General features: G+C 41.9%; 1 protein-coding gene across 1 annotated transcript; it reads left to right on the top strand.

Annotated features, from left to right (window-relative positions):
* Positions 1–11,698: 11,698 nt before the first annotated feature.
* On the top strand, positions 11,699–12,097 carry LOC100971623 (small ribosomal subunit protein eS12-like). Its single transcript, XM_034952429.1, has one exon. It carries the CDS (start codon positions 11,699–11,701, stop codon positions 12,095–12,097), a length of 399 nt encoding a protein of 132 aa, XP_034808320.1.
* The last annotated feature ends 518 nt before the right edge of the window (positions 12,098–12,615 follow it).

Here is a 12,615-nt window from a genome sequence, read left to right on the forward strand (position 1 = left end):
GTATTAAAAGACTATTAAAATAAATTAAAAATATATTGTGATATAGTTTGGCTGTGCCTCCACCCAAATCTCATCTTGAATTCCCACATGTTGTGAAAGGGACCCTGTGGGAGGTTATTGAATCATGGGGCAAGTCTTTCCCGTGCTGTTCTCGTGATAGTGAATAAGTCTCATGAGATCTGATGGTTTTATAAAGAGGAGTTTCCCTGCACAAGCTCTCTCTTTTTGCCTGTTGCCATCCATAAGAAGTGACTTGTTCCTCCTTGCCTTCCACCATGATTGTGAGGCCTCCCCAGCCACGTGGAACTGTATGTCCATTAAACTTATTTTTCTTCCCAGACTTGGGTATGTCTTTAACAGCAGTGTGAAAGTGGACTAATACATATATGTAAAAATTTTATGTATTTGATGAAACATATTTATATTGACAAATTTGAATCACATTTTAATCCTCTTTATTATTGAGAATGGATATAAGTCAAGATTGGGATAAAAAGATAAAATAGTGTGAAGTTCAGAAGCTGAAAAGAAACAAAATCAGTGAGGTAATCTGCTTAACACTGCAAACACTGGAGAAATAATAAAAGTGAGTAGGCATTTGTTGGAGTAGCCCACAAAAAATCTTTACACAGGACCTTACAAATTGTTTACTTAATGTAGATCTAATTAGTGATCAAAACAATGAGAATGTAAAGGGGAATTATTCATATCAAATTCACAATTCAGAAGCCACAGATGGATGCAACTTGTGCCTGCCTGGGAGACACAAAGGAAGCTACATTTGTGAAATTAGCCCAATGGGAGGAGAAAGATGAAACTGAAACCTTGGGGGCTTTACTGTACCTGTCGGAGGCTGATTCAGGAAAATGGCCTTCTTTTTTTTTTTTTTTTTTTGAGATGGAGTCTCGCTCAGTTACCCAGGCTGGAGTGTAGTGGTGCAACCTCTGCCTCCCAGGTTCAAGCGATTCTCCAGCCTCAGCCTCCTGAGTAGCTGGGATTACAGGCATGTGCCACCAAGCCCAGCTAATTTTTGCATTTTTAGTAGAGATGGGATTTCACCATGTTGGCCAGACTGGTCTCGAACTCCTAGCCTCAAGTGATCCTCCTGCCTCAGCCTCCCAAAGTGCTGGGATTACAGGTGTAAGCCACCACACCCAACCAAAATGGCCTTCTTATAGCAGGAGACTATGTCCTCAAAACACAGTCCCATCCAAGTGAATGGTTACAGTTTTTGGATGAACATGGTAGGACATCCAGTGTTCCATTTTACACCAAAACTCTTCTAACTGGAAAAGACGTCATAGAAACTGGCTTTTATATGCTAAGTTCAATACAAAATATTTTGTGAATTCTATACCAATTATCACCAATCTTGAAGATTAGCTTTGGTTAAATAATGTATTATGGCCAGAAGAGGAAAGCCCTGTGCACACACAAAAAGCACACAATCAATTGTTTGAGAAAAAAAGGTTAATAAGCAGCAGACAATGAGTAGTAGTCAGCAAAGACAAGTAAACACCAATAAAGAACATCTGCCATAATATTCCTAAAAGAAACATGTTATTTAGCCAAACAAAATGATGCTTTTATAGCCTTAATAATACATTCTTTATGGAAAACAATGAAGTTTTCTGGGTTTTGTATGAATGGCTTAAAAATTTGCTGCTAGGGTGATCAAACATGAAAGAGATTAAAAACACACACAAATGATCTCTATTGAGGATTGAGAATTAAAAGAGATTATTAAATTAAAGGATAATAAAATGATAACAATATTTAACATTTAAAAAAGCAAATATTATTCAGTTCAACTAGCTAGCAGCGGTCAAAAGTCAAGTTGGGTGACTCACTTTTTTGTGTGTGTGTGAGACAGTCTTGCCACGTCGCTCAGGCTGGAGTGCAGTGGCACGATCTCAGCTCACTGCAGCCTCCACCTCCCAGGTTCAAGAAATTCTCCTGCCTCAGCCTCCCGAGTAGGTGGGATTACAGGCGTGTGCCACCATGCCCAGCTAATCTTTTTGTAGTTTAGTAAAGACGGGGTTGCATCATGTTGTCCAGGCTGGTCTCCAACTCCTGGCCTCAAGTGATACTCCTGCCTCAGGGTCCCAAAGTGCTGGGATTATAGGCATGAGCCACTATGCCCAGCCTGAATGACTCGCATTTATGATACTCATTGTTAAACTATCCGGAGAGGAAAACAAGGAACTTGAAATTAACAAGTATTTTATTGGTTTTACACTTCTGAAAAATGCAGCTTTTGTCTTAAAGACACAGCTTTAAATTTTAGCCATTGATTTAAAAGATTATTGAGGGTAAGCCTATGATAATGATGTTAATAAGGTTGTTAAAGAAAAAGGTATGCAATCCAGAATTCTGGTTGAAAATATAGAAGCATTCTTTGAACTGTAGTTTGAATTTTAATAAGGAAATGTCAGCTTTACCTGTGCTGATAGCAATGGTATTCCTTGGAACAATTCATGTATTATTTACATTGTTTTCTATATCTCTCTAAAGGTGGAACATGATGAAACACACACCAAATCTGACCTTACAACACGCTTGGATACACAATGGAAATTCTAATGAAACACTGTCAAAGCAATTAGATTTAATTAAGCAAGATATGAAATACATTAATAGAGCTAAGCAAAACCATAGAAAATCCGCAAAGAGCAAATCTCAGTCTTCGGCAGAGTGTGAAATTAATTTTAAATCTCATCATTCAGTTACTTGTTATGAACTACAGCTTGCTGTAAACAATGTTAACTGAAAAATAAACAAAACCATGATCTCTTTAAGTTTTATTTCACTTTTAAATGGATTCTACAAATATATCTAAAGATTTAAAGAAAATTGTTATTCTAAATAAAAAAGATGCATGAGAAATATGAAACAAAAGTAAAATTCCAGCAAAATACAAGGAAATTTGAACAACAAAACAAAAACATTTGCATGACTATGAAGGAGAAGGTTCACACATATACAGTCTGGAAACTGACTTCTACAGACTGTTTTGTGGCCATTCTAGATTAAGGTATTGTATTGATTGAAGAGCAATCTAAACAAACCAATATATTGGTATTTTTTTATTTGTAATAATCCAGTCCAGAAAAAGTTAAAAGAACTTATGGATTAGAGTATCAATCTAGATATTGTTTTAAGAGAAGCCAAAAATAACTATATAAATGATATGTTTTGGCTATGTCCCCACCCAAATCTCATCCTGAATTGTAATCCCCACATGTTGGGGGAGGGACCTGTGGGAGGTGATTGGATCATGGGGGCAGTTTCCCCCATGCTGTTCTCGTGATAGTGAGTGAGTTCTCAGGAGACCTGATGGTTTTATAAGTCGCAATTTCCCCTGTGCTTTCTCTCTCTCTCCTGCTGCCTTGTGAAGAAGGTGCCTGCTTCCCCTTCCACTATTCCATACAATTCCATAATTTGAATTATAATAATTACAGTTCCACTTCCATAATTGTAAGTTTCCTGAGGCCTCCCCAGCCATGCAGAACTGTGAGTCAATTAAAACTCTTTCCTTTATAAATTACCCAGTCTGGGGTAGTATCTTCACAGCAGTGTGAAAACAGACTAGTACAATAAGCAATAGTAATTTCTACCATGAAATTAAAATATTTGGCTACATTTCCAGTGATAACACTAATTAACCATAGATGACCCCATTACAATGTTTGAGATTGGTTTGAAAATTATGATTCATTTCCAATCTAAGTATCATTTTAATAAATTTATTGACAATTCCAATGGCTACTAGATTAGCAGTGTTTCCCTTAAACGAAATTGCCAGTTTGGCATGACTGTGAACAATTTTGATCATAGCAACATTATTAGTGATTCACTGAAATGAACAAGAAATATACGTTTTATGAAATAAATTATACTAACTAATTACAGTTGACCCTTGAGAAACACAGGTTTGAACTGTGTGGGTCCACTTATATGTGAATTTTCTTCCACCTCTTCCATCCCTGAGATAGCAAAACCAATCCCTCCTCTTCCTCTGCCTACTCATTGTGAAAATGACAAGCATGAAGACCCTTATGATGATCCACTCAAGGAATAGTAAATACATTTTTTCTTCTTTATGACTTCGATAAGATTTTCTTTTGTCTAGCTTACTGTATTGTAAGAATACAGTACATAATACATATAACATACAAAATGTGTGTTAATTGACTGTTTATGTTGCCTGTAAGGCTCCCAGTCAATAGTAGGCTATTAGTAAAGTTTGGGGGAGCCAAAAGTTTTGGATTTTCAACTGTGTAGGGTGGGGAGGTGGTACCTCTAACCCTCTTGTTGTTCAAGGGCCGAGTGTAATTATAGTATACCTTTATTGTATTACCCACATAAACATCAGCGCATCAAGGTATGCAACCAGTTCTCTTTGATATTTTGCCAACTTTTAGTCATGTAAAAGCTTAGTTTTGTACACATTTTTTCAATTTTGGTGTTACAAAAGTTGTATTTGTCAGGAAGGAGGAAATGACATACTGTATTTAACAATTTTTAGCTTAATCTATAACTTTTAAATATTTAGATATATGATATTTTGGGCTTAAATGCTGGGCTGACATCCAGGTGAAAGTGCATTCAGCTTTGAGGAAAAAATTTGGGAGCCCACACTTGGAGGGAAGATTAGGAAACAAATTTGAGGTTGAATTGAGAATTCTTCCACATCCGAAGATAATGCAAACCCAAAGCCCCTTCTGTTAAGATGGCAGTTCTCAACCTTGGTTACCCATTAGAATCACCTGGGAGGCTTTAAAGATGCTGATGCCCAGGCTCCCCACTCTGTAGAGCTTTTGATTTAGTGGTCTAGGTTGAGGCCTGAGCATCAGCACTTGAAAAAACTTCCCAGGGTTGGGCAGAGTGCAGTGGTGTTTACAACTAATTGATCACAACCAGCTATAGACTTCTTTGTTTCTTCTCTATCTCCTTTGCTTCACTTGACTAGCCTTAAAAAACAACAACAAAAAATCTTCCCAGGTGATTCTAATGTGCAGTCAGCCCTGAGACTAGCTATCAGTAACTTGGATAGCAAACGGCATCCTGACAGGGTTGAAAGAACTTTGAAGCCAGGTCATGCCATGGCTAGATTGTGGTTACATTATGTCAGGTCTGGGTCAAACTAAGGTTGGCAAGATTGAAAGAGGCTGTCATTACAAAGAAAGAGCACGTAGGCCTTGGTTTCATCCCTTCAATTGACATTTAATGCGCTTCTACAGTGTTTCCTGAACTGAGGGTACAGAAAGGAATAAAATATTAATTCCAAAAATGGGGAACAGACGTGTAAACAAAATAAAGTATTACAAATATTATGGTAAAAGTGTATATGGGGCAAAATAGAGGCACAATTCCATATAGGAAGGAAGGATAGGTGGAGGCAGTCTGAATCTTGAAAGATGTGGGGTTATCAGGGGGTGTTTGGGGCTGAAGACCAGGAGTTTATAGGGAGACTTCTTGAATTGGGCAGTACAGGAAACCCAGGTGTATCTGAGAGCAAGATGAGGCCCTTGGGAACAGACACAGTAGAGAGAGGCAGGAACGTGGGAAGGTGTATTAGTCTGTTCTCACACTGCTAATGAAGACATACCTAAGACTGGGTAATTTATAAAGGAAATAGGTTTAATGCACCCACAGTTTCCCATGGCTGGGAAGGTCTCACAATCATGGTGGAAGGTGAAGGAAGAGCAAGGCACATCTTACATGGCAGCAGCCAAGAAGAATGTGTGTAGGGAACTACCCTTTATAAAACCAGCAGATCTTGTGAGACTTATTCACTATCAGGAGAACAGCATGGGAAAGACCTGGCCCCATGATTCAGTTACCTCCTACCAGGTCCCTTCCATGATATGTAGGAATTATGGGAGCTACGGTTAAAGATGAAATTTGGGTGCAGACACAACCAAATCATATCAGAAGGCATTGCTAGGATGAGTGGCCAACTTCTCTTTGGTCTGGAGCCAATTTTATACAGGCCTTTAGTGTGCTTTTTGAGCAACATCTCAGAGGATCTTCAAACTGGGTTTACAGCAGCACTTTTCAGGAGGTTTGATGGCATGGGAAGGGAATCTATTTCCAGATCCTTAACTTCCACAGGTATTTTTCCTAAAATTTCCCTGCCCCAAAGCAGGTGCCAGAGCCATTCTCTCAGCAGCTTCAAGCTGTTTGTCCTCCCGCGATTATACTCTATGCTTTGCACAGGTCAGCAGTGCTCCTCCTCTTTCAGGATCTTCCTGTAATCTGCTACTCTGTGGTGCTATCTCGGAGGCACCAAATGAAAAGATGAGAAATACCAGTTTCAGAGATCTCCTTTACTGTTAATCAAGGAACCCAAGCCTGCCTTCTGGTTTTGTATCTTACACATGTTTCCTATTGTTGACTCCTAATCCTACTTAGAGTTAACATTTATCCGTTGCTAACCCCTCCACTCTGGCAACTAAGCAAAATGTGAAAGGCTTAACGACATAGCTTCATTAATCCTCCATTTTTGTTGTCCTGCATGTTACATCTACATCATTGAAAATGCCACCAGATGATATAATTTTTGTTTTCAACATTCATACTTACCATAAAGAACTTAAGAATTAAAAAAGTGCCTTCCATTATATATTACTTTAACACCACGGTAACCCTGTATTTTGTTAGATGCCCCAGAGGCTATGATTCCCATAGTAAGCATAGGAAAATGATGCCCAGCCAAGAGAAATTAAGAGATTTGTTCTAGTCTCCTGCTTGTGAGTGCTGGAACTGGATCTTATACCCAGATATTTAAAGTCAGATTTCAAAATCCAATATTCTTTTCTACATACTAAATGACTTCTCTTGGAGTGGGCATGTGAGTTTGCTTTAGGAGGCAGCACAGAGAAGAACATGTTATTCTACTCAGTCTTGAAGGGAAAGAATCAGAATCCCCAAGTGTACTTGTAGGAAGTAAGGAGGGAGAACCACAAGGATGGGAGAACCGGTGTGATGACTGGAATCTGCGGGAATAACAAACTGGCTGCCCAGGGGAGGGGGCCTGGCTTGGGTCAGGGGACTCTGAGGCCCAAATAGGAAAACACCTGCACGTCCCCAGCCCAAGATCTGCTGTCGGGCACTGCCCTTACTTTATGTCTGTTGGTGGTAGTGGAGGCTGACAGGTGAGGGTCCCAGGGAAGCTTCTTTGACTCTCAACAGCAGCTCTTCATCAACGGTCCTCAATATGCAAAATGGTCTGACTTTATTTTTCTGGGCCATTCTAGAAGAAAACCCTGTCTTGGCAATGGGAAGGGGAAGGGAGGTTCTACAGGGGAGGAAGGCCTTGCCCAGCAGGAGTCTGAGCTGCAGGCTGAGCTGAGGGGCAGCAGAGAGCTGATGGGATGACAACTGCAATGGAATGAATGTCCTCTGCAGCTGAATGAATGTTCCACATGTTTTGGGACATTTTCTATTTCCCACATGGCATCTCAGAAAATTTGGGGTGAGATGCACAAAAGCTGCAGGTATAGTACATGGCCCAAGTGTGAATCCCTGATCCATCACTTATTGTCTTGCGGTCCGAGGCAAGTTAATTGACCTCTCTAGGTCCCATTGCCTCATCTGTAAAATGGGGATGATAGAACTCACCTGGTGGGCTTCCTGTGACACTTGGCACGGGCACCTTCATCTTAGATTTTTCTAGACTGGCTGCTGCTGGAGGGCCAGGACTGTATCACCAGTGACTTGCGTAGTCCCAGACTTACTGCAAGTGCTGCTTGACAAATGGCTGCTGACTACACATGACTATAGGGAATCAGTAGGTGTTTGTGGATTCTTGAGTCAGACGGGCCTGACTCAAATCCTAGCTTCACTACTTATTAATTGTGCGAGTCAGTTTCCTCCCACCTCCCTTACCTTGTCTGTAAAGTGGAGACAACTGGAGAGCATGCCTTATAGGTTGCTGTGAAAATTAAAAGAGGAAATACATAAAAAATCATCAAGAAATCCCAGCGGCTATTACTGCAGATAGGTGTGAGGGAAAGCAAGAAATGAGGCGTCAGGCAGCCTGCATCCAAGTTCCTGATCTGATAAATCACCAGCCCTCTCATCTTGGACAAGTCACCTCCACTTCTTCTTTCTGAGCCTTGTTATCTTATCTGGCACACAGAGATGTTGAAGCTCTGTTGCCTCAGGACCATTGTATAGTTTGGATGAGATAATATATGGGAAAGTTTGACGTGCATGAAGCGTTAACCAAATGTAGAGAATTATTATAGTCGGACCCCGATGGCCTCAACCACCTCAGTCCTCTGTGGGATGTCAGAATCCTCAGGAAGGGGTCCCAAGAGTTCAGTCAAATTCCTTTCTTTTCCTGAAAATTTCTTTCCGCAAGAGTTTGCTGCCCTCTGGTGGGTGTTATTGCCATATTGCACAAACCTTTCCTGGAAAAGATTAAGCATCTTGCCTTTACGGGCTGGAGGCTATAGCACATTTGGGAGGATGAGCTATGAATAGGAGCGTTGGCCTATCTTCTAGCCCTCCGGGGGAGTAGTTCTTGGAGTGAGGCCTCTGATCAGCATCAGCATCACCTAGGTGTTTGATAGAAGTGCACACACTCGGCCCTACACTGACCAATGAAGCAGAAACCCTAGGGGTGGGGCCCAGCAGTCTGTGCTTTAATGTGACCTCCAGGCTCTTGTGTGCAGAGGTTTGAGAATCACTGTTCTAGGGACTCCAGGACCTCAGAATTGGAAGGGAGGGGCTGGAGAAGAGCTGGGAAGGGCAGTGACTTTGATTGTGTGCAGTCGTATAGCTATCTGGGGTGTGAAAAATATTAAAACTGCAGATTGAAAAGAATGGTAGAACTGGCTGGGTGCGGTGGCTTACGCCTATATTCCCAGGAATTTGGGAGGCCAAGGCGGGAGGATCACTTGAATTGCGGAGTTCAAGACCAGCCTGAGCAACATAGCAAGACCCTGCCTCTACAAAAAAACTAAAGAAAAATTAGCTAGGCAGGGTGGTGGCCACCTGTAATCCTAGTAACTTAGGAGGCTGAGGTGGGAGGATCACTAGAGCCCAGGAGTTTGAGGATGCAGTCAGCTATGATCGTGCCACTGCACTCCAGCCTGGGTGAAAGAGCGAGGCCCTATCTCAAGAAAGAAAGAAAGTCAGAATAAATACACAAATATCCTTCACTAGATTTACCAGTTGTCATCAGTTTGCCACATTTCATTAATCTCCTGTTTTCTACATTTCTTTTATGCTGATCCATTTCAAAGAAAGCTGTAGAAATCACAGCACTTCACTCTCACATATTTAGCAGCATTTTGTAAAAGTAAGAAACTTCTATATGGCCACAACATTATCATTACAACTAAGAAAATTAATAATTTTATAATTAATTTACATTCTATATTCAAATTTCTCCAATTGGCTCCAAAATATTTTTTATATTTGCATGTGTTTTAAATCCAAGATCTAATTCAAATTTATGCATTGTATTATGTCTTGTTTTATGTCTTTTTTTAGTACCTTTTAATCTAAAACAGCCCATTGTCCTTGACTTTTCTTTTCCTTTTTTTTTTTTTTTTCTTGAGACAGGATCTCACTCTATTGCCCAGGCTGGAGTGCAGTGGCATGATCTTGGCTCACTGCAACCTCTGCCTCCCGGGTTCAAGTGATTCTCCTGCTTTAGCCTCTCCAGTAGCTCGGATTACAGGCACCTGCCACCACGCCTGGCTAATTTTTGTATTTTTAGTAGAATAGGGTTTCATCATGTTGGCCAGGCTGGTCTCCAACTCCTGACCTCAGGTGATCTGCCCGCCTCTGCCTCCCAAAGTGCTAGGATTACAGGCGTCAGCCACTGCACCTGGCCAAATTTTCTTTTCTTTTTTTTCTTTTCTTTTCTTTTCTTTCTTTCTTTCTTTCTTTCTTTCTTTCTTTCTTTCTTTCTTTCTTTCTTTCTTTCTTTCCTTCCTTCCTTCCTTCCTTTCTTTCTTTCTTCCTTTTTCTTTCTTTCTTTCTTTTTAAATGATACTGACTTTTTAAAAGAATTCAGGCCTGTTGCGTTATAGAATGTCCCACAGCTGGATTTGTCAGATTGCATTCTCATGGTTGGATTCAGGTTAGACATTTTTATCAAGAATGCCTTATTGGTGACGTTGTATGCTTCTTGATGTATCAGGAGGTCAGGTTATGTTGCTGTGAATCTGAATGACCTGGGGAGCTTTTTTCAGACACAAGTTCTTTGGCTACGCACCTGGAGTTTCAGTTTCCTTGGTCTGGGATGTGCTCTGCACATTCACATTATTTGAAAGCGTCACAGGGATTCTGTGGTGTGGCCAGGGTTGAATCTCAGGAGAGGAAAGCCTTCCAGTCTCTCTTTCATGAATTTATCTTTCAACGCCTCCATCCCAAAGCAACAACAACTGGAGCAGTGCTACCATGTCCCTCTGCCCCTTGCTCACCCACCAAAACCTTCCTCCACCCACCTCCTCCCACCTCCAGTGAGATCCTGAAAAATGATTCACTCTAGGCCAGTTGTCCCTGGGGCTGAGCTGGAGCTTCTGCTCACCATGGGGTAAGACATATGATGGGGCAGGTGTCGAGGAACCTGGAAGGAGCTCCTCCTGGGGATGGGAGGTGGAGCTGGTACAAACTACCAATTGGAGTGAGAAGGAGGAAGCTAATGCAATCTGAGCTCCCGAACTTTATTCCCATGGCTGGGAGTGACAGTTCTGGAAAGATGAGTCGACTTTGAAAATAGGAATTGGAAGATATGCAATATTCCCTCTTCATATTGTAACACATCAGTTGCAATTTCTACTATCCCAACATTTGTGTTCTCTCTCTGTCTCTTACACCCACACACAGCCATCCCGTACACTGACGTTATGACATGTATTGATTTATAATCTCTACCTCAGTGGAAAAGACAATAAAAGTCTAAGTGAGCCTTAGAGATGTGATATCAGTGTGGATGGAAAAGAGGAAAGAGGAATTGTAGTTTTGGCCTCCTTTGAGTGGATGTCTAGAAGTAGGGTGCATAAATTTAAAAAAATGGTGGTCAGACAGCATGGGAATCTGATCAAAGCAGGGAGACTTGCAGGAGCAGCCACTGTGGGGCTAGGCACCTGTGGATTTTGGGAGAGAGAAGGGCTGAGTGGAATGGCAGAGGAGGAGCTGCAGGGGATAAAGACAGAAGCAGCTGTGGAAATGCCCCCAAACTCAGCAAATTTCACAGTGTCTTTCAGGGCTAAATGTCAAGCTGATGAACCCAGGGTCAAAACATGGAGGTAGAAACAAAATGCTGATAACTGCGCTGGGCTAGATCAGGCAGAATTTGATGGCTGGCTGTGCTCAGTCCTGGCTGGAGCTCCTGAGCTGGGAGCAGGAAGCAGCTTCACCAGGCTGGGCTGGCTGGATGTAGCCTCATCAGGCTAAGCAAGGAGCATGAGCCCCTGTGATGCAGAGACTGGGGAGGAGGAGGGAGATGTGATCCTTTGAGCTTTCCTGTAGCTCCTACCTCCTTACATCTGCTTCCTCCTGCTTCACATCCAGGACTTGGATACACAGCACCCCTGACCTGCATGGATGCCTTAGGAAATGTCTGAGCTTAACAAGAATCTTTAGAATATGCTCTTCCCCTGCCACCGCCAAGTTATGCGGACGCAGAGGCTTTGGTGTGTTCAAGATTGGGCTTCACCCATAACCCACTGCCATGGCCGAGGAACGCATTGCTGTTGGAGGTGTAATGGACGTTAATACTGCTTTACAAGAGGTGCTGAAGACCACCCTCATCCACTATGGCCTAGCATGTGGAATTTGCAAAGCTGCCAAATCCTTAGACAAGCGCCAAGCCCACCTTTGTGTGCTTGCATCCAACTGTGATGAGCCTATGGATGTCAAGTTGGTGGAGGCCCTTTGTGCTGAACACCAAATCGACCTAATTAAGGTTGATGACAACAAGAAACTAGGGGAATGGGTAGGCCTCTGTAAAACTGACAGAGAGGGGAAACCCCGTAAAGTGGTTGGTCGCAGTTGTGTAGTACTTAAGGACTATGGCACGGAGTCCCAGGCCAAGGATGTCGTTGAAGAGTACTTCAAATGCAAGAAATGACAAAATCTTTGACTCACACACACACACACAAAGAATCTTTAGAATATGCCACCTTGTCATGTATTCACATATATGTGCTCACATATACACACACAGCACACATGTAAAAACACATGAATGCTGAGCTAGGTAGGACTCAGGGGCCCTGCAGGTCTAGGCCCTGCTGCGTAGCCTTGGGCAAGTCACTTCATCTCTCTGAGCTACAGTTGCCTTCTCTGAGAGAGAGTGAAGTGAGATGATTCCTGAGATCAAAGAATGTAGGAGATGGAAGAAAAGTCAGGCATCATCTTCTATCCCTTCATTTTACAGATGTATAATTAGAGATTAGAAGGGATTCAGAAGCCATGCCATCTACTCCTTCCTTGGACCACTGGGGAAACTGAGGCCCACATAGGGAAAGAAAGTGACTATTCTGGTGTACTTTAATCTATGCGCTTTATCCCAGGGAGCCAGGAGACTATCTCAGAAATATCTCTTCAGTCTCAACTACTTTCAACCTTCCAAAGCTAGACTGGAGA

The sequence above is a fragment of the Pan paniscus genome, chromosome 12 (genome assembly GCF_029289425.2).
Source record: "Pan paniscus chromosome 12, NHGRI_mPanPan1-v2.0_pri, whole genome shotgun sequence".
Lineage (NCBI taxonomy): Eukaryota > Metazoa > Chordata > Mammalia > Primates > Hominidae > Pan > Pan paniscus.